The following is a 22,615-nucleotide window of genomic DNA, read 5'->3' on the forward strand; positions in this document are numbered from 1 at the left end:
GAAAAATATATCGATAGCAACGCCACTCTGAAACAGCTGTTATATTAATATTTTGCAAGCGCCCACAATGTTTATACAATTTCAGTGAATTATATTAAATACTTAAAAATACAGAAGCCTCATAAAATATGTTGCGAAATTTGATACGCAGTTTTGAGAGCGCTCTCAAACTGCATCTCTACTCAAAAGCGCCTACAACATCATCCGTACTAGCAACGAGACCACGTCGCGCGCTGTTTACACAATTCGAAGAAAATGCGAATAATTCGGTTTCGAATAAGCCACTGTCATCTGCACGGATTAGCAGTCATGCCACATCCCTGGGACACGAGACAGACAACGACTATGTGCCATATCGAGCGAACCTGGAAACCGGCAGTCGTATCAGCGTTTTAATTGATGCGTTACGCGAACGCTTCCGTCTCTCAGAAGACGAAGTGCAGCGTATTGTGAGTGATGAACAAGTGCAACGCTTCTATCGCAATCGATGCATTGTTCAAACACTGGATACCCTGATACTGGAGGGCATTACCAAACATAGCTTTGTGGAGTATCCCTGGCTCTTAGCATTAGACCAGAGTAAGTTGAAACGAGGAATTTGAGAACGAGATGCTCTATTATAGATAGCCATTTTTAGAGAATACAGCATTCAAGAAATTTGCAATTTGTCGTCGCTATCTTCAGACCTCTTCAGAATGTTATATAAATATATATATATGTATGTATGCGTTGACATTTAACTAAAGTACCTATAAATTTAATTTGTTATAGAACGCTTGGGGTTCAAACTGGATGTAATTAAAACAATGAAAATGGACGACATTAATCACTTTGTGCCATTTCTGCGGCTAACGGTCCCACGCCTTCGTAAACTGGTAACCGCCTTAAATGCCGAAACTGGCGACTATTCCCAGAAGAATCGCGTCTACTACATAAGCGATAAGTTAGGCGTACGTCCAGAGATTGTCACCAAGTATTTGTGCAAACGTTTGTTCATATTGGAAATGCCATATGACATGTTTGAGAAGAACCTGCAGCATATGATTCACTACAATGTGTCGCCCATTAATATACTGAAGGATCTGTGGGCCTTTCGCTATACACCCAAATCTGTTGAGCTGCGTCTGGAACGCGCCAAGCGTGCCAAAAAGGACAAGATTATGCCCTGGATGGTTCGTTGCCCAGAGCCCATTTTGCAACGGTATGATCAATTTTATATTCAGTAGAAATTATACTATATTGTAGGTACTTTGTACAGGTCTTTGAAACTTTCACTGGATGAGCTGCAGGTGTTGGGTAAATTCTCCTCAGTTGTAGAATATCTGGCGCATCGACTGGAGTTCAGTGTAAACGAAGCCAAAGCCATTATGGACAGACATCCGCAAGTGCACACAGTTCGTGTTACAAAGGTAAAATGGGCTAATCAATTTCTCCATATTATAATTTTGCCTTATTGTATATTAATTAGATCAAGGAGGTGCTGGATTATTTGCTAAATGAGGCGAAATTCACCCGCTTCGAAATTGCTCAAGTGCCGCGTATTTTATGCCACAGTCTGAAGACAACAAAGGAGCGCCTCAACGAATTGGCATCTTTCGGCTGTCGACCTTCCTCCTTGGTTATAGTTTGTCGTAGTAGGCGTGAATATAATAAATTCCTAGAACAATGGACCAGCCACTCAAAGCATACAAATGCAGAGTAAACTAATATTTATCAATGACTGATTGCTTTTTTTGTGTAAAGCGTTGTTAAGATCATGTTGAGCAAGTTGTTGCTAGTAGGAATAAGTTTTAAATGAAAGCTTGTTAATAAAAAATCTAAATTTCCACGAATAAATTTAATATTGACTGCAACATTTAAATACTTTGCTTATTTTGTAGACATAAATACATTCATATATATAGAGTATAATCAGTAAACAAAAATCGTGATTTCAATGTAAATATCTTTGCTTAGCTAACATTTAAATACGTTTTGTGCTTCTTGAATACCATTCAATAATTGTACTTGGAACAGAGCTGAGCGTTTTAGCAAAGTGCTCTTCAATTTGTGACTGCCAAACGATTACATAGACAGGCTTATAAGCTAGAGAAGACATTGAGAACAAGCAACCAGCTGAACTTAGATTACAAAATACATAAATATAAAGCTTTTTCTTGAAACATTTCAATACAGTTTGATTGATTTGAGGCAACTCTTTGAATTGCCATTTAAGCTCGTAACGTTACGATTTCTCAAAAACGAAAAAGCTAAGAACCTCAATGATAGATTACAAATATCTTTGGTATCGCGGTACATACTCGTAAGTGTAGATATAAAGGTAAATCAACTAGGTATACATAGGATTGTACTGTGAATTTAGTCACGTAGCGCCTTGCGTCGCTCCCAAGCTACTTGCATGGACCAAATGCTTAGGGGTCGCATATAACCAATCGAGCGATAGCGTTTTTCACCATACAACGCTTCGGGGGTTTCAAAGTTCATGCCAATACGCTCCGATATGGTCTTGTACATGCCGCCAGCGGTCTGAAAGGCTTCCTCGAACATACCCTCCTGTAGCATGGTTGCAGCTAAAGCATACACAACACCTGGCCAGACTTCCTCTGCTTGAATGTTGCTATTGTCTACGTGACCCGGCTTTGAAGGCTCGCCTGCATTCGCAATGAAACCATTCGCAGCACCTATATTGCCCTCATGGAAGCCCATCACATTGTTGTCGTAAATGCGCTTCAAAGCAGTTCGTACATTCTCCTTGGGATAGATCTCATAATCAAAGCCACAAGACTTTAAATACCAGTGGCCGCACAACTGATCAGCCATAATTGTATCTCGATGATTGTGGGACAAATCAAATCGATAGTAACTGCCATTCCAAAGTTTCTCCTCCAACGCATGCTTGCCCTTCTCCAAAATATCCTGGTAGCGCAGACAATCGTTGGGCTGATCCAAAAGTGTGGCCATAACCGACATTGTTTGCAAGGCAGCGAGCCAAAGACCAGAGCAATACGCGCTTGGGCCATCCATAACCCAAGAGTCGTAGGTTTGATCAGGCATTTTAGTATTTTCAATAAGTCCATCATTATCCTTGTCATACTCAATAGTGCGTTCCATAATGGCTTTACAGGCGCCGTACATGGCCTTTAAGTAGCCCATTGCATCCATAAGATATACCTTGCCATTGGTTTCATTGATGTACATGGAAGCAGATTTGCGATTTTCTGAAATTGAACATCTTATTATATTTTTCGTTATTACAGTTTAACATTCGTTAACAACTTACGTTGCTTTTCATCTGCCGAGTTCTTGCGCTTGTTATCCTGGGAATAGAGCTCGTAGAGACTTTCCTTATCGATAAATTCAATGGAGCTGAACTTGCTGGCATTGTCCGCCTGCGCCTGGGCCAATTCATTTAGAACATAGTAGTCCCTGTAGACCTGAAGCACGAACTTGGTATTGAGATCCTTCCAGTCGTTGACATCATGTATATTATAGCAGTTGATAAGCGTAAAGGGTTCTGCAATCCCAATCAGAATGCCATTAAATTGGTGTTTTGTGAATAACTTCTTTGGATTAAATTACCTTCATCAGGATCACCTAGATCGTGTGGAACACAGTTCCTAACTTTGCGCGGCATCACTTTGCCATCGTAGAGCATTTTTCGAGTGTCGTTGAGCTCCGCGGCAATGGCATCTTTGAAATCATACTGCAAACTCACTTGCAAATTGGGCCAGAGATGAGCCAATGCAGGCGAGGCATAGAAATGCACATCGTACGTATTATACATGCGATACTCATGGCCCTCTAGATAACCAAAGCGACCATACGCCAAGCGCGGATCATCGTAAGCCAGCTGAGTGCCCAGTGAAGAGTCACATTTGAGCCACAAGGTGCCACCATCCGAGATGAAATACAATTGATTGAATATGGCACACTTATACCAATCGGGAAGGCCACTGAAAGTGCAATCAACATTATTAACTATCAGTTGAAAGAGGTTAAAAGAAAGAACATACTCATCGTTAAGTATGGGTCGCTGCCAGGCATCGATGAGTCGCTCCCAGCTGGGATAATGCTTCAATGCGTACTCGCATATCCTCGGACCAGACTCGCCACTGTCATCAAAGTATTTCGTGTAGTAGCGAGTGTGCGTCTGCAGCTTGCGTGGAAATTGTATCTTGGGCATATCCCAGGCTAGTACAAATTCCAATTCATGCGAAGCTTTCGGTTTCAACGCCAGCTGAGCACAGACAGCCACACCAATGTCCTTGGCTATACAAAGATATATGTAAATCAGTACCATGGAACGAAATGCTTGAATTCTACTCACTCTTGAGTACCTCCGTGGTGGGCTGCTCATTGAGTTGGCCATGTTCCTTCAGCTGTGCCCACAACTGCTCACCGTTGCCAGCCGGATCGAATTGCGGACAACGCGTTATGCTAATCTCGGGCAAGACGCGACAGGCCAGATTGTAGCTACATGGCATCTCGTTGATTTTCTGCCTGATGGCCACACCTTTGGCATTGCCTTCGCTGATTAGTTGCGACTCGGCATTGCCCTCAGCATCCTGTTTCTTGTTGCCAGTGCCATTCTTAAATGTAAACGTTATCGATACCTTCCGCTCCTGATCGCTCACATTCTCGGCCGACCATACAAACACGGCACAGGGCAGGCTCGACTCCTTGTAGTCGTGTGGAATCACTGGCGAGATCTGGCGGCACACCAAACGCACTCCATAGCGCGATAGATCGTATTCGGTCCAGGCGCGGGGATAGAGACCCGTATAGCTGCATCGGGAGTCCTCAATGTTTGAGTGCCAGGCACTCAACGGCTGTCGGGGGCGGCTGCTGCAATTGGGCAGTTGACATTTAGTTTTGCGAGCTTCGGCCTCATCGGCGTCGGCATCGTTGTTGTTGGTCTTTGCCTTGTTTGACTTGGTGCTACAGATTCACATAATATTTGTTGTTGTTGTTGTATGGAATGGAATGGTTGATCAGCGCACAAAAGCAAAGCAAACCAAAGTGTATCGAGAATTGAATCAAATTGCATATTCCCAAAAGCAATAAAACACAAATTGCAATAGAACCGAATCCGTTTACCAGTTCAAAATGTGAGTATATATATTTTTGTTTAATCATAGTTGTTGTTATCGGTGTTTGTTGTTGTTGTTGTTGACGTGGTGTATTTTATAATATTGTAGGTGCAGCAAAAATGAGAGAAAAATATCACATTTGGAAATTATAAAAGTATGTTTTCATTGTCAATGGGACAGACCGTTAATTATTGGGTTATCAGATCCATTAATACGTAGATGGAAGAGTGAAGAGAGGATTAGGTACGAGTTATATATACAAATATATAATGAATTGATTCCAAATATATTACAGAGAATTAGAGAGTTAGTCAGTGTTGTCAGCATTTCTTAAACTGGAATTTTAAGCTTAACTAAGTTGACATTAAGTTAATTATTAATTAACATCTGTGTTACTAATAGGCTGTTTTAAAAATTAAGGAAAATCCACAAAAGTAATTCCAAACTATAGTAAGTAGTATTTTTATGGAACAAACATTACGAGACTGAGTTTAATTCCTAAATTGCTGAACGTAAATACTAAGGCAATGTAGTTTTCATTTACTAGAATGCGTGTTTAGGTTCAACAATGAACAAATGCCATTAGAGGTAATTATTGTAATTATATCTATAATTAGCTCAGGCTTACTCAAAACAAACAAAGTGAAAAATTGTGCAGAAAATTATTCTCGACTTCAAGTCACTTGTTCTGCACTAGTTAAAAAAGTTTTTAGAACAGCTTTAACCGATTAAAATTATAAGTTAAGTTGTGCGAAACTTAAAACAAAGAATTGTTATTAGCTTATTCCTTCAATTATTGAAGGGTTGAAGACAGCATCAAAAAATAGTATACATAAGTGAAGCACAGAAAGTAAAGCTGATGAAGGATGAAAATTAAATGGAAATCTGAAAGTCTACTTTGCAGCTACTGAAAGTTAGTGCGTAGTATGTACATAAAGATATATTTTTCTTGTGTTTGTCAAACTCACCTGCACTTGGAAAGCAAACTCTGAAAGATGGTACAACCTTTGTGATCCTTGATGGTGACTATAAACTGATTGGCATGCACCACATTGTACTCATAGATGCCGGGACGCATCTGAAAGCGACAGAATTCGCCAGCATAGCCACGTCCAATGCTGCCGCCACCAATGCCCCCAATGGGCACTCCATAGATCTGCTTACCATGTTCCATATAATAATAATCCATGTACACGCGACGACCTTCACGAGAGACCTTCCAATAGTAGGCCGCATATCTGGGAAACGGGAGAAATAGAATGAAGAGAATGTATCAGATTTGTTTTGCTAATGTGCGGCACTTCATAATGACGATGACGATGATGTCACAATTCTGCAAATGTTAGCCTAGCCCCCAAATTGGGGTGGTCTTTGGGGGGTTACTTTGCTCGACTCTATCTCTCTTTCTCTATCGCTCTCTCTCTTTCTGTTCAACTTGGGCTTGTTTTGTGGTTCTCTACACGCATATTGAATTTAGGGCTGGTCACAGCTTAACACTGTGTGCCACTGTCTCATTTTGAAGGCCAATGTCTCAATCGAGTCCCATGCCAAAGTCAAGTGCATGTGCGGCATGAAGCCAATGACGCTGGTTACCAAGCGGAATCCAGCGAAATGTTAAGTGCTGTCATCAACAATGACCCAGACACAGAACACTGAAATTTCCCATAAATGTGGCGTATGATTTAATTGGTAGTAAAATCAATGAATTGGCTTGCAAAAACATTCAAAACATAAAGAAAACTACCTCAACTCTTTTAAATGTGTTGCAAGTATTTATATAAACGAAGAAACTTATGTTGGTATAATAATAAATTGCTTCTATTAGTTTTAAACACCTTCCGTTAGCCTTTTGAAAACAGTATTTAATATTTATAAAATTTTCCATAATAAGAATTGCAAATTGTATAACTTTATATCAGAATGAAGTCTAAGACCTTTTCTTAGCAGAAATATATTTATTTTGATTGTATATTGATTTGTTTTCTTAAGGTTTGATCAATGTACAACGAACTATTTTCTTCCAAAATAAATGCTGTAGTACAACCCTTTACATGCTATTTGCGGTAAAGGATATATACAATTGACTCTGTCAATCAGTATTTTGACACAGATATTTTAGGCTGAGTGTGAACATCACCAGCGTAAAAATGCATTTGAAAATTATTGTGCAAAATTGGACTGTCAATCCCTATTGCTCTATTGGGCCAATCACTCAGCACGAAATGTACTACATAAGTATCTGCTTCTGATTGAATCTTTTAGGGCTCTCCATAAAAACCAGCTTGGGCGAGACACCTATCCAGCTGAGTAATGGGGAACTGTCTTGAATGCTAATAGGATGAGTGACTCGGAATCGTGAATGCAAATAAGTAAATAACTATGAAATTGCGAACTGAATGTTAAACTGCTTGTCCAACACATAATAACAATATATAGTACGGTTAATAGTGCTGCAGTAAGCAAATTGAACGCATTCAATTCAAGCACTATATTTATTGAAAATCTGCCTATAAAAATGCTTGTAATAAACATATTGTGCACATTTTCAATTTAAGCACAATAATTACGAGCCTTAATGGCAAAGAGAACACATTAGGTTCCTCCATTTGGAGAATAAATCAAATCAAGTGAATAGCACAGCGTTAAGCGGGTAATTGACTCAAAGGGATTTCCATTTCATGTGGCACGAATGTCGAGATAAGCTCGCGCAGCACAGTTGGGCCACAATTTCATTTATCCAATTATATTCAATTATATGTTGTCATAAAAATGATGAAATTGAAGATGGCAGATTAAATATTTTTATAACCAACTCCTACACAACCAAGGGCTGCAATTTAAATAATTAAGCCACAAATTCAGCTGAGCTTTTGCGACGATTCTAGGGGGTACTCTAGGGTGTATCCGACCTCATCACCTCCGCTCCGTCTCACACAAGGGTCAACCGCAAATGATGACACAGATTCCGTGTCGAGCGACGTCAGTTTGTTGTTGACTTTTTAATTAGCTCTTAGAGTCAGCTATTTATGGGCTTTGCTCAAGGCAGTAGAACCTAACGAGGACTTCGAGTGGATGTCTAGGCAGTGGGAATAGTAAAGTAAAATGTAGCATAGTAGGAATAAAGCTGGTAACACGAATATCATTTCAAAGGATAATAATGTTTTCGCTTTCCTAATTTATCACAGTCGTTGAATTTAATGAAGTTAAAGAAGCTCTAATTACACTACAATCAAATAGCGATAGCGCACTTCAATTATAAAACGATTAATCATTTATTTATAGAAAATACTGTGTACTCGCAGTTGCTAGTTAATTAACATGCTAATATACTGCAAAAACCGCGAAGTCGATTCTTTATTAAGAATTTGAATGGCATATATGTTACTAACGAATAACAAATGCGAATGTTTAGAATGCTTTAAATACATATGTACGTTCATATTTTATAGATCAAAGGAACTTACATTTTATAAAATTTTCGGCACTTTTTGTAAAAGAAAATCCATAACTGCTATTTCAATGAAGAGTCAAAAAAGGTTGTGCCTGTGTACTGCGGTTTTTTGTTTGTTTCCTATCAATTTACAAAAACAATGTGTCAAAAATGAATACCATATGCCGTTATACAGTTATTCTTTTCTCGCACTGATATTTTAATGATCACATTTGTGAATTGTATAAATGCATATAAAAATTGTATAGAACAAAAACCTATTGAAATTTCGAGCAAACTTCTTTCATAAAGAAAGCTTAGAAAGTACAGCTGGTTACAGCTTCGTCTTTATTTGATATGATTTGAATAATGCATTGGTGTTACTTGGTTCAGTATAATCCATATCAAACACGCAACTACCTAGGACAATTGCAATTTATTTGGCTGGCCCCTAAAAGGCTTTAACCATTGGATCCGAAAACATTCAACAGGGCCGAAGACTCCAAAATTTGTGCCTAGTAAGAAATGGAACGAAAGGAGATTGGTTGTTGCTGTGCTGCATAATCACGTATCAAATTGTCGAGAACTGTGGCGAGTACAAATAGTTGTATTTACTCTGTACTTTGTGTTAGCATGACGTAGTGTGCTTTAGGTCCAGTTCAGAGTCGCCAGCCCCAACAAATTCACTGGCCAAACGATTGCGTAACTTGTGTGTCGTGATCGTAGTTGTTTCTGTCATCGCCTTGATGGGTGTGGCAATGCCTGTGGATAGTTCCTCCTCGCAGAGAACCGATGCCAGCAGCTGGGCCACAAACTCGGCGCGCTTAGCCAGAAATGTGACGCGTTCTTCGGGTGGGCACAGAGTCATGGATGTGTCCGACAGAAAGGGAAAGCAAAGGAAACGTTCGCGTTCCTGATCCACTTTTTTAACCTCAACTATTGGCTGCTGTACCTGTTGTTGTTCCTCCTCCTCGATGGTGCGCAATAACATAGGACCCGAGGCCATCATCAGTTCAGCGGTGTTGTGAGCCAGTTCACTGAACTCGACCAGGCGTTGATTTGCAGTTGGCGCTCCGGGTCCGCCTCTTAGACGCTGCACATGCACCTGACGCAGACCGCTGCCGCTGGTGGCAAATCCATCCATCTGCATGCGCTGATTGCGATGGCGCTGGCTGCGTGGACGCGTCAAATCGACAGGCGAAAAGATGCTGCGTCTCATGGTTTCGCCCGCTGTGTGGGCACCAAAGAGATTGATACTGCGTCCGCTGGGCGTTTGATTGGGCGACTGCATTGGCACATTGCGATTCGGTCGACTGGTGGGCAAAGGTTCGTTGAATCGCATCATTTCCGAGAGCGTTGGATGCGCGGATCTCAACTGGTGTTGTTGCTGGTGCAGTTCATGCTGCTGCTGCTGCATTTGTTGCAGCTGCTGTTGGTCCTGCTCTTGATGCTGTTGCTGCAACTGCTGCAGTGTCAACGGCGATCGATCTAAGTTCAAGCGATTGCGCGTTCGCTCCAGCAACGATTGCCGACGCACCGGATCCGGGATTAGAAAATTATTGTCCACATTGTGATTGGCATTCGATGACGATAAGGCGACGCCACTGTCGGCGACCCAAGGTGCCACTTCAACAGCGCCAGGTTTTACGACTCTAAAGGCATAGGTTCCGTTCACGTGATCCCGCTGATAGCTGCCATTTGGATTCAATGGTTCCAGATACAATTCCAATGAGCCCTCGTTTCGATTCATTAGCTCGTTGCGCGATGTGGCCGCCGATGCAAACACCGCCAGCTGCTCATCCTCCAGAAAGAGACGCACCGCCTGCTGTTGCTCGAAGAGCGTAACCATGGTGGACACCAGCAGTGTGCTGGCATTCATATGCTCGGCAGAGACGTGCTCCAGAAATGTGGACTCATTGTAGCCCCATTGCTTGCAGTATGGACAGCGATAGCTCTGCGGCGGATCGTTTAGATATTCGCCACCAAAATAGAGTTCCACGTCGGCTGGCGTCAACACACACTTGACCGGATGATCGAATAGATGCTGAGTGGTGGTAAAGTCATGGTCATAGCACTCGGCGCACATATTAAAGTCCTGGCAGCTGAGGCAGCGATAGCAACGTCCTGTGAAGTCCATTTTGCCGCAGCCCTTGCACACGATATTCTCATGACGATTCATATTGTAATCTGAAGATCAAATGTTGCTATGAAGCGATCTGGAAGACAACTAGATATCACCCAAGAGATATGATGGTCTCATAAACTGGTGCACACAACATACGAAATAACAAAATATACGTAGTACGTAAAATTAGCTTAGGGCTTTTAACTGACTCGATTGATTCGAAAGTGATTTATTGCTTTATACGTAAAAATAGATTTACATATATTTCTGGTGATAATAAAGTCTGTGGAAAGTATGTTTCTCAAAAATTGTCAAGAAAAGAAACTGCAAAGCCATGTAATCTACATCGAAACATTCAACAAGTAACTGTTTTATGACTTTTTAAACTCCTACGCAGCCGTTCAATTTAATCCCCGAGCAAGTTATAAATTAATTTCAGTCTATCCAACTGGTTAACTGCAACAATATTGCCAACTTCATTTGTAAGTTGCCACAAGCAATTTGTGTCACTGTGTCCTAGTCCCTTGCCCCTCTCCATCGGACAGTGCCACCCACATGACCTCATCCAGCCCTGTTTGCTGGCAAACTTTGTTGCCACAGTTCGTTGCAACATTGCAATGTTTTCTGCGTTAGCAACAGACATTGAGACTGCCATGTCCGCTGTGCTTGTAATTCAATTAAAAAACTATTTTCATTTCGGATTAGCATCTCGAGATGAATGCAGACAGAGATCAGACACAGGTATGGAATTGAAAAGTGCCCGTTGAAAAAAAGACATAACGGAATTAATGTTAAATTGGTATATCAAAGGCTATATTTGGTATATTTATATACAGTGAAATTATATATAGTGCAAAAATATAAAAGATTGTCAGCCAAAACAACCAAGATCTGTGTAATATATATATATATAATATATATTTATACAATTATTATCCGATCACAATTAATTATATCTCTATAGTCTCCATACAGACATCGTCTCGGCTGCTTCCGCTGATCAAGAACACACTTTATAGGGTCGGAGATGCCTCCTTCTGCCTGTTAACTCATTTAACGGAGGCACAAAAAATATAAAACCATCTTACCCTATGGGAAGCGGGTATAAAAACTTTAAATATTGCAATGCCAACAACAATTTAGAAGTTCTTACGTTTAATTTATTCTTTAAAAAACAATTAGGAATTATAAAATAGAGATTGTAAACCACTTAAACTATAGATACATTTATTGTGCTGTAAATTTAAGATAATATTTACGTAATTCATGTATGTATTTATTACAAGACAACTTTAAAGAAAAGAATAAATTCTCTAACATTATTAAGACTAATCAATGTTAAAATTGATATATGTATAAAGCTATTAAAATGATTCACATCAACTTGAGTTTCTTTGGGCAACCGCAAAAACTACTTTGACTTTAACGACCTGCATAATCCAAGATGTAAAGAAAAATCAAGCCTTGGACATCAGATAAGTAATCCAACAAAGTGTCTGTCTCAACAGTTTCTATAGTGGCAGCACGTAAATCACATTACATTAAGTGATATAAAGCATTCAAGCGGTTGCAATTTCGAATTCTCGATGTTGAATTCCATAAATATCAAATCTCACTGAACGAAGCTACAGAATATTTTTAGAAAAAAAACACACATTTTCCAGTATTTGAAGCCAGAGCTAAAACTATCCCTTAAGCAAAAGCCAAAAATAAACAAAATGTGACAAGTTGAGGAATGAAAACTAAAAGAAAAACCGAATGAAAACGGCAGTCAACCCAAAAGAAAAACTCCCTAAAGTAACGAAATTGTTCATTTTTATGCAGACGGAAAGATGTTTGGATGTTAGACGGTGACAAATGAAATGCCAGCAATGGAAAAACAATAAGGAAAAGTGCTTTTGGGATTGCAGGCAACGCCTGGATAAACATACCAAATGTATGATTTGAGTGAAGCAAATAAAAACAACTGACGGCACCAATCTATAGTTTGGAGAATATTCAATACTCTTACACAAAGTTCTTTAAGCTTTTAAAGTGAGAAAAAAATGTTCAAATTACGAAAAAAATTAATTCACTTGTTATGCAAAAGCAATTTTAAAACTAAAAATATACTTTTTTGTACATCCATTTGTAGTAGGACGTGTGCCTACACACACATACATACATATACTTTAACTCGATGCTCTCTCGGCTATCCGAACTCTCTCTCTCTCTCGATATTGGCTCTCTTTATCATTTCTCTCTTTTCACATTCGTATTATACATAATTAAGCTACGCAGTCAGTCTTGATCGAGCAACAGAATAAATCGGACGCTAAGCTACAATTCGTGTTGTTTTATTAACTACCACAATTTCAGAAGTGGGATCGGCCATGAAAAAAAAAAACATGAACACGTCTACATTTGACAAATACGCTACGGCCCAGTTAAAAAAGTGGCTAACAGAGCTATGTTTGCCCACGACAGGCAGCAGAGCGAAATTAATAAAACGGTTGTTCGATGTTTCACCAAAGATGTTTAAAAAAGTACCAGCAGGAAGCAACGATTTATTAAGTTTGGCGAATATTTTGTCTGGCCAAGAAAAGGAATTGCACAAAAACAACGAGCGTCATGATCAGACTCAAAATGTTCGCGAAAATTCTGACAGAGGAGAGAGTGTTGACCAGGATTTGTTAAACACCATTGAAAAGCTGCAAGAAGAATTACGTTTAAGCAAAGAGGAATTGCGAAATTCGCAGAACAACGAAGCTGCACATCAGATGTCTACATCAGAAATAGACAACAACAACGGCGCCACACAGTTTTTGCACGCAGCTGCACAGCGTTCGGCGCCAGAAGTCGCGAATTTGGGCGACAACAACAACGACAGCAACGGGATCGAGACAACAACAACGGTGCCATACAGTTTTTTGCGCGCAGCTGCACAGCATTCGGCGCCAGAAGTCGCGAATTTGGGCGACAGCAACGACAACAACAACATCAACAGTTCTGTATTTCAAGCTATGGGCAGCACTGGAAATGTAACGGGCAGTACTGGAGAAGAGAAGAATTGAGCTAAACGAAGTAAAATGTGGATCAGCGGTCTCGCTCGCACTCGGAAAGGAAGCTACGCTAGAGTTCGACGGAAAATCATGTGCACGCATTTGGGAGAAGATCGCTTCATCACAAGGCAACAACTGTTAGGAACATAGATTATTAGGCAACAACTGTAAGGGACATCAACTGTTAGGCAACAACTGTTAGGAACATAGACTGTCAGGCAACAACTTTAGGAACATAGACTGTCATGCAACAACTGTTAGGAACATAGATTATTATTCAACATCTGTTAGGAGCACAGACTGTTAACGATAACAGAGCGAATAATGAAAACAAACTGTTAGGAAATAACACAACTGTTACGAGATTGTTATGCTAAATCACAACTATTAGAGGATCAATTTATTAAGGGCGATAGATTAAATGAAAAATAAAAAAAAAACTTTTATGGAATTATTAGAAGAAAATAATTAATAACAACAAAGATTTATCAAATTAGTAAACTCAGCTTCTACTTCCATGTTTACATGGAAGAAACTTTTCAATGTTTTAATCAGGCAAGAATTAAATAATAAGTAAAAATGTATAAAAATGTTTTACTGTACGAAATAATAGTAAAAGTATTAGTTAAGATTTATTTTTATTCTTTGTAAAGTCAAGATCAGGAGATCTGGTTCGCAGGATGGCCGAGTTGTAGTAGGACGTGTGCCTACACACACATACATACATATACTTTAACTCGATGCTCTCTCGGCTATCCGAACTCTCTCTCTCTCTCGATATTGGCTCTCTTTATCATTTCTCTCTTTTCACATTCGTATTATACATAATTAAGCTACGCAGTCAGTCTTGATCGAGCAACAGAATAAATCGGACGCTAAGCTACAATTCGTGTTGTTTTATTAACTACCACACATTTAATACCAAAACAAAAAAAAAACATCTCACAGATACATTTTCTCGTAATGCGGTTTTCTTTTTTCAGATTCTACATGTGCATATATTCATTTAAAATGCTCGCTTGGGCGCTTGCCAAAGGCATTAAATGACAGACAGAGTGAACTGACAGGACTTTGTTATCCCGGCCGTGGCGCCAGGAGCAAAATGAGAATTCGCGGTTACGACAATGCGCTGATTGTGTGCGAATGTGGAATGGCAATAAGGAAAGGGAAATTGTTGCAACTCTGACGAGTCTGTTACACTTTACCCGCATCTTTGAATAGCTGCCGTCGTTCAAGTGGGTCAATCTCGCAGTCTTTATCACAATTCGGTTGAAACTTGTATTGCAAACTATACTTGTAGAATTCTCAGTAGTCTAAGAACATGAAAAGAAACGATTTGATTCTCTTTTGCTCCATAATTTTCTTGTTCTCTTTACTTAAGTTGTAAAAATGTCGTTATCATAATTGTTAAAAAACAACATAATTCACAGCTGGCTTTTAAAATTTCTGATTAAAACTTGGTGGGAAAATTCAATGCTATTTTATAACTGTATTTTTTAATCACACCAATATCAACATTTTATGACGTTACATTTTCCTAGTCATACTGCCAAATTTGTATCACGATTACCTTGTAGATATTCTAATACTATATGTAATACAAATTGTGTATAAACTAAACACACTGCAAACAAATGACATCAGAAGTATAAAAAATCATATCATGCTGAAACACAGAAACCTTTTTAACTACTCGTTTTAGAAAAACAGTAGATATGATAAGCTGACACAAAAATATAATAAAAATGCATAACCTTTTTTACATATATTCAGATAAGGCGTGAAACGATACAAGATTGTGATATCATCCATAACTAAATCATTAACGTTTGGTAACTTTTTTCTTCTAGGAAAAGCCAAAGATTAATATTGCAAAAAGTAGCTGAATCTGATAAAAACTATATTTATGCTTGAGTTATGAATTCATTTGGATAACTGCAATACCCCAAAGTTATAACCCCTTTTTATTATGGTACCGAGTGATAATAAAATGTATACAAAACCATTTTTTCTTCCTGCATATGAGTATTTTTTATTTTTATTTTGCGCTTGTTCATAGTTCACAAAAGCGTGACGAAACTAAACAATTCTCGCGTAAATATTTGAAGGGTAGCTGATAAAGTAAAGCGAACAGTGGTGTCATTTCTAGATATGCATAAACATATTCTAGGTAAATATTTACTAAATACGAGATACGTATCTTTTGTATGTATGTTTAACAAATTAACCCAAACAGTTCAGCAATGCTAAAGAGTATTATTATATATGACCATGTAAAATTAATCGAAATCAATAAATTACCAAAAACAACTATTTGAACACCTTTCAGATATTCTATTCCAACCACCTTAGCTTAAGATCTCTTCTATAAAATCTATGAAACTATTTTTTGTCATTTGATTGACAATCTTAGATTTCGTAATTGTTCACGTTACAAGATAGCTTCTTAAATGACCCACTTTGGATGCCTTTCACAGAGTGTGAAAATGTTGAAATTTTATGAGAGTTCATTGCACTTGAGTAGGTTCGGCATTTCAGATAGGTCAGTTCAGTTTGGCGCTGATTGCCTGTTTGGCAGCCCATAAATGGAGCAGCTTGAGGTACACAAAAGGAAAAAATAACAAAAAAAATCCTACAGTTGACTGTTTGTATAAGCGAGGGCAAACAAGGTATAGTACATGCTGCTTTTGTGGCTCCAAATGTGGCCAGGACACGCAAACAGAGCCACCAGCTTGGCGCCAATGCGGGCAGACGAAAGGGGCGGCAATTTTGGGATGTGGCGCCAACAGAACCCCAGGCGTAACGTGAAGCCAACTGTAAAAGCAGAGCAGTAATAAGGCTCTTATCAAAGGATTCGCTTTGAATTGAAGTCAAGCAATGCCTCGCATAAGTCATAGATACTCTCATGGTCAGTGAGACATGTGAGATGGGCTAGACAAGGGTCTGTTTACATAGATTAGAGTTGTGCCTAGCGATGAAAGCGAGCATTAGCTTTTAATGAATTTCGATTTTAGAGGCCGTAGGGTATTTCCAAAATTCAACTAAGGTCATTTTAATAGTCGGTTTCTAGTAAACCGTGTTAAGTAAACAAAACAATTCCGTTTTTAACCATTAAAAAATTGTCGCTTCGATTAGCAGATAAAAAACTGCAGAAAGAACTGTCAAGCCTTTGCTACAACATTATAGAGATTGAGTTAGTCGCATTGCCTTTTCTGAAAGATAATTTTATTAAGGGCGATAGATTAAATGAAAAATAAAAAAAACTTTTATGGAATTATTAGAAGAAAATAATTAATAACAACAAAGATTTATCAAATTAGTAAACTCAGCTTCTACTTCCATGTTTACATGGAAGAAACTTTTCAATGTTTTAATCAGGCAAGAATTAAATAATAAGTAAAAATGTATAAAAATGTTTTACTGTACGAAATAATTTGTAGTAGGACGTGTGCCTACACACACATACATACATATACTTTAACTCGATGCTCTCTCGGCTATCCGAACTCTCTCTCTCTCTCGATATTGGCTCTCTTTATCATTTCTCTCTTTTCACATTCGTATTATACATAATTAAGCTACGCAGTCAGTCTTGATCGAGCAACAGAATAAATCGGACGCTAAGCTACAATTCGTGTTGTTTTATTAACTACCACAATTTCAGAAGTGGGATCGGCCATGAAAAAAAAAAAAAAACATGAACACGTCTACATTTGACAAATACGCTACGGCCCAGTTAAAAAAGTGGCTAACAGAGCTATGTTTGCCCACGACAGGCAGCAGAGCGAAATTAATAAAACGGTTGTTCGATGTTTCACCAAAGATGTTTAAAAAAGTACCAGCAGGAAGCAACGATTTATTAAGTTTGGCGAATATTTTGTCTGGCCAAGAAAAGGAATTGCACAAAAACAACGAGCGTCATGATCAGACTCAAAATGTTCGCGAAAATTCTGACAGAGGAGAGAGTGTTGACCAGGATTTGTTAAACACCATTGAAAAGCTGCAAGAAGAATTACGTTTAAGCAAAGAGGAATTGCGAAATTCGCAGAACAACGAAGCTGCACATCAGATGTCTACATCAGAAATAGACAACAACAACGGCGCCACACAGTTTTTGCACGCAGCTGCACAGCGTTCGGCGCCAGAAGTCGCGAATTTGGGCGACAACAACAACGACAGCAACGGGATCGAGACAACAACAACGGTGCCATACAGTTTTTTGCGCGCAGCTGCACAGCATTCGGCGCCAGAAGTCGCGAATTTGGGCGACAGCAACGACAACAACAACATCAACAGTTCTGTATTTCAAGCTATGGGCAGCACTGGAAATGTAACGGGCAGTACTGGAGAAGAGAAGAATTGAGCTAAACGAAGTAAAATGTGGATCAGCGGTCTCGCTCGCACTCGGAAAGGAAGCTACGCTAGAGTTCGACGGAAAATCATGTGCACGCATTTGGGAGAAGATCGCTTCATCACAAGGCAACAACTGTTAGGAACATAGATTATTAGGCAACAACTGTAAGGGACATCAACTGTTAGGCAACAACTGTTAGGAACATAGACTGTCAGGCAACAACTTTAGGAACATAGACTGTCATGCAACAACTGTTAGGAACATAGATTATTATTCAACATCTGTTAGGAGCACAGACTGTTAACGATAACAGAGCGAATAATGAAAACAAACTGTTAGGAAATAACACAACTGTTACGAGATTGTTATGCTAAATCACAACTATTAGAGGATCAATTTATTAAGGGCGATAGATTAAATGAAAAAAAAAAAACTTTTATGGAATTATTAGAAGAAAATAATTAATAACAACAAAGATTTATCAAATTAGTAAACTCAGCTTCTACTTCCATGTTTACATGGAAGAAACTTTTCAATGTTTTAATCAGGCAAGAATTAAATAATAAGTAAAAATGTATAAAAATGTTTTACTGTACGAAATAATAGTAAAAGTATTAGTTAAGATTTATTTTTATTCTTTGTAAAGTCAAGATCAGGAGATCTGGTTCGCAGGATGGCCGAGTTGTAGTAGGACGTGTGCCTACACACACATACATACATATACTTTAACTCGATGCTCTCTCGGCTATCCGAACTCTCTCTCTCTCTCGATATTGGCTCTCTTTATCATTTCTCTCTTTTCACATTCGTATTATACATAATTAAGCTACGCAGTCAGTCTTGATCGAGCAACAGAATAAATCGGACGCTAAGCTACAATTCGTGTTGTTTTAAACTACACACATTTAATACACAAAACAAAAAAAAAAAAAAACATCTCACAGATACATTTTCTCGTAATGCGGTTTTCTTTTTCAGATTCTACATGTGCATATATTCATTTAAAATGCTCGCTTGGGCGCTTGCCAAAGGCATTAAATGACAGACAGAGTGAACTGACAGGACTTTGTTATCCCGGCCGTGGCGCCAGGAGCAAAATGAGAATTCGCGGTTACGACAATGCGCTGATTGTGTGCGAATGTGGAATGGCAATAAGGAAAGGGAAATTGTTGCAACTCTGACGAGTCTGTTACACTTTACCCGCATCTTTGAATAGCTGCCGTCGTTCAAGTGGGTCAATCTCGCAGTCTTTATCACAATTCGGTTGAAACTTGTATTGCAAACTATACTTGTAGAATTCTCAGTAGTCTAAGAACATGAAAAGAAACGATTTGATTCTCTTTTGCTCCATAATTTTCTTGTTCTCTTTACTTAAGTTGTAAAAATGTCGTTATCATAATTGTTAAAAAACAACATAATTCACAGCTGGCTTTTAAAATTCTACTGATTAAAACTTGGTGGGAAAATTCAATGCTATTTTATAACTGTCTTAATATTTTTTAATCACACCAATATCAACATTTTATGACGTTACATTTTCCTAGTCATACTGCCAAATTTGTATCACGATTACCTTGTAGATATTCTAATACTATATGTAATACAAATTGTGTATAAACTAAACACACTGCAAACAAATGACATCAGAAGTATAAAAAATCATATCATGCTGAAACACAGAAACCTTTTTAACTACTCGTTTTAGAAAAACAGTAGATACTATATGATAAGCTGACACAAAAAATATAATAAAAAAATGCTTAACCTTTTTGTATACATATATTCAGATAAGGCGTGAAACGATACAAGATTGTGATATCATCCATAACTAAATCATTAACGTTTGGTAACTTTTTTCTTCTAGGAAAAGCCAAAGATTAATATTGCAAAAAAGTAGCTGAATCTGATAAAAAACTATATTTATGCTTGAGTTATGAACTCATTTGGATAAATGCAACTCCACAAAGTTATAACCCCCTTTTTTATTATGGTACCGAGTGATAATAAAATGTATACAAAACCATTTTTTCTTCCTGCATATGAGTATTTTTTTATTTTTATTTTGCGCTTGTTCATAGTTCACAAAAAGCGTGACGAAACTAAACAAATTCTCGCGTAAATATTTGAAGGGTAGCTGATAAAGTAAAGCGAACAGTGGTGTCATTTCTAGATATGCATAAACATATTCTAGGTAAATATTTACTAAATACGAGATACGTATCTTTTGTATGTATGTTTAACAAATTAACCCAAACAGTTCAGCAATGCTAAAGAGTAGTATTTCAGGTAATATGACTAAAGAGTATGTATCTATGTAATGTAATTAATCGAAATCAATAAATTACCAAAAATATAACTATTTGAACACCTTTCAGATATTCTATTCAAACCACCTTAGCTTAAGATCTCTTCTAAAATCTATGAAACTATTTTTTGTCATTTGATTGACAATCTTAGATTTCGTAATTGTTCACGTTACAAGATAGCTTCTTAAATGACCCACTTTGGATGCCTTTCACAGAGTGTGAAAATGTTGAAATTTTTATGAGAGTTCATTGCACTTGAGTAGGTTCGGCATTTCAGATAGGTCAGTTCAGTTTGGCGCTGATTGCCTGTTTGGCAGCCCATAAATGGAGCAGCTTGAGGTACACAAAAGGAAAAAATAACAAAAAAAATCCTACAGTTGACTGTTTGTATAAGCGAGGGCAAACAAGGTATAACAAAAAATCCTACAGTATAGTACATGCTGCTTTTGTGGCTCCAAATGTGGCCAGGACACGCAAACAGAGCCACCAGCTTGGCGCCAATGCGGGCAGACGAAAGGGGGCGGCAATTTTGGGATGTGGCGCCAACAGAACCCCAGGCGTAACGTGAAGCCAACTGTAAAAGCAGAGCAGTAATAAGGCTCTTATCAAAGGATTCGCTTTGAATTGAAGTCAAGCAATGCCTCGCATAAGTCATAGATACTCTCATGGTCAGTGAGACATGTGAGATGGGCTAGACAAGGGTCTGTTTACATAGATTAGAGTTGTGCCTAGCGATGAAAGCGAGCATTAGCTTTTAATGAATTTCGATTTTAGAGGCCGTAGGGTATTTCCAAAATTCAACTAAGGTCATTTTAATAGTCGGTTTCTAGTAAACCGTGTTAAGTAAACAAAGTAATTCCGTTTTTAACCATTAAAAAATTGTCGCTTCGATTAGCAGATAAAAACTGCAGAAAGTAAACAAAGTAATTCCGTTTTTAATTAAAAAATTGTCGCTACGATTAACATTATAGAGAACTGCAGAAAGAACTGTCAAGCCTTTGCTACAACATTATAGAGATTGAGATAGTCGCATTGCCTTTTTCTGAAAAATAATTTTATTCGAACGATAACTAAGAAATGCTTTAACTTGCATTCGGTAAAATGCGAATCATGCCAACATACAATTTGAAGTATTCAAAGTAATTGTAGTGAATATTTTAAGTTTAGTGTTTACCTATTTTTATAAAAAACAAATTTGACAAATTTTTTTGATTGCAAACACAAAAAATTTGAATTTTTTTCAAATAGAAATGTGAGAATTACTATAACGATAATAGATTGGAATTTTCGAAAGTTTTCTGCATTATTTTTCTTTGCGTGCTTCGCACTCGTGTCACGCAAACACGACATTTTCTCATCGCTACTTCCTGCCTTTTCCGTTGGCAAATTAATGTCATTTAGTTGGCGCCAAGCGAACAAAAATATTCAATTTATGAACGAGCGCATGTATGAGTATGTGTGTATGGGTATTTGATTGTGTGTTGGCAGGACCTGGCGCTATATTTGGCACGCACGGGCACGGGGACAATGTATGTATTTGTATGTTCTCAAGTTATATTAGGCCTGCTATTGATTTCGCATTATGTGCTTCAATTAATTATTTATATAGCCCACCGACCGTCCATCCACTCAGCATCTACAGCTGCTGTTGCGTTAACGCATCGACGTCGACTGCTACTGCGACAGCGGCGTTGACGACTCACCTGCACACTAATGGGACCATGGGCAGCGATTGTTTTATCGATGGCCGCAAATTTTGATTACGTTTCTCAGGCCAAACGTGATCAAATTTTAGCTTTAATCCATAACGCGGCACCGCCGTTATCTCATTTGATTCACCGGTTTGCTGCCGTTCCTCCTCCTCCGCCTGTTGCAGATGCTCGGCGTACACAGCGCTGGCGGAGTCTGCGGTTGCAGCTGCAGTTCCGTTGGCCGTCAATGGTGTTGTTGTTGTTGTTGTTATTTCTACAGCCGACGCCATTGTGCGTGTTAGATTTCAATTGTTCGATTTGACTTTATATTTGTGTGGATGTGCGAGTGTTGGGTGATTAATACAATTGCGTGCACTTCATATTTTGGTTGTGTTTAAGAACTACACACGCGCGCGACTAAAATTGACGGCAACGACGAAAGCGACAACCGTCCACAACGAGAAACCAACTGTGAATAAGAGAACGCGAGAGAAAAAGAGAGCGACTAAGCACAAACATTGTCGTCAGGGTGACCCTAAACGATATTTAAGAATATGCTGTTTAATAACGGCAAATAT

The 22,615-nt window shown here is 38.5% G+C and overlaps 3 protein-coding genes across 4 annotated transcripts; 1 reads left to right on the forward strand and 2 right to left on the reverse strand.

Moving 5' to 3' along the window:
• The first annotated feature begins 21 nt into the window (after nt 1–21).
• On the forward strand, nt 22–1,853 carry LOC133847417 (transcription termination factor, mitochondrial). Its single transcript, XM_062282447.1, has 4 exons — nt 22–579; nt 772–1,201; nt 1,259–1,409; nt 1,469–1,853. Exons 1-4 carry the CDS (start codon nt 129–131, stop codon nt 1,700–1,702), a joined length of 1,266 nt encoding a protein of 421 aa, XP_062138431.1. The 5' UTR covers nt 22–128; the 3' UTR covers nt 1,703–1,853.
• Nucleotides 1,823–22,518, reverse strand: LOC133847391 (non-lysosomal glucosylceramidase). Of its 2 annotated transcripts, none has more exons than XM_062282399.1 (7): nt 22,050–22,518; nt 6,059–6,328; nt 4,328–4,845; nt 4,014–4,269; nt 3,580–3,953; nt 3,281–3,514; nt 1,823–3,218 (listed from the first exon to the last, which is right to left on the reverse strand). In XM_062282399.1, exons 1-7 carry the CDS (start codon nt 22,325–22,327, stop codon nt 2,359–2,361), a joined length of 2,790 nt encoding a protein of 929 aa, XP_062138383.1. In that variant the 5' UTR covers nt 22,328–22,518; the 3' UTR covers nt 1,823–2,358. The 2 variants fall into 2 exon arrangements, with proteins under 2 accessions (XP_062138383.1, XP_062138374.1); XM_062282390.1 differs by having other exon boundaries at nt 4,328–4,938.
• On the reverse strand, nt 8,855–10,899 carry LOC133847409 (uncharacterized). Its single transcript, XM_062282435.1, has one exon. It carries the CDS (start codon nt 10,697–10,699, stop codon nt 9,149–9,151), a length of 1,551 nt encoding a protein of 516 aa, XP_062138419.1. The 5' UTR covers nt 10,700–10,899; the 3' UTR covers nt 8,855–9,148.
• Nucleotides 22,519–22,615: the final 97 nt, after the last annotated feature.

Source organism: Drosophila sulfurigaster, chromosome 2L (assembly GCF_023558435.1).
Source record: "Drosophila sulfurigaster albostrigata strain 15112-1811.04 chromosome 2L, ASM2355843v2, whole genome shotgun sequence".
Classification (NCBI taxonomy): Eukaryota; Metazoa; Arthropoda; class Insecta; order Diptera; family Drosophilidae; genus Drosophila; species Drosophila sulfurigaster.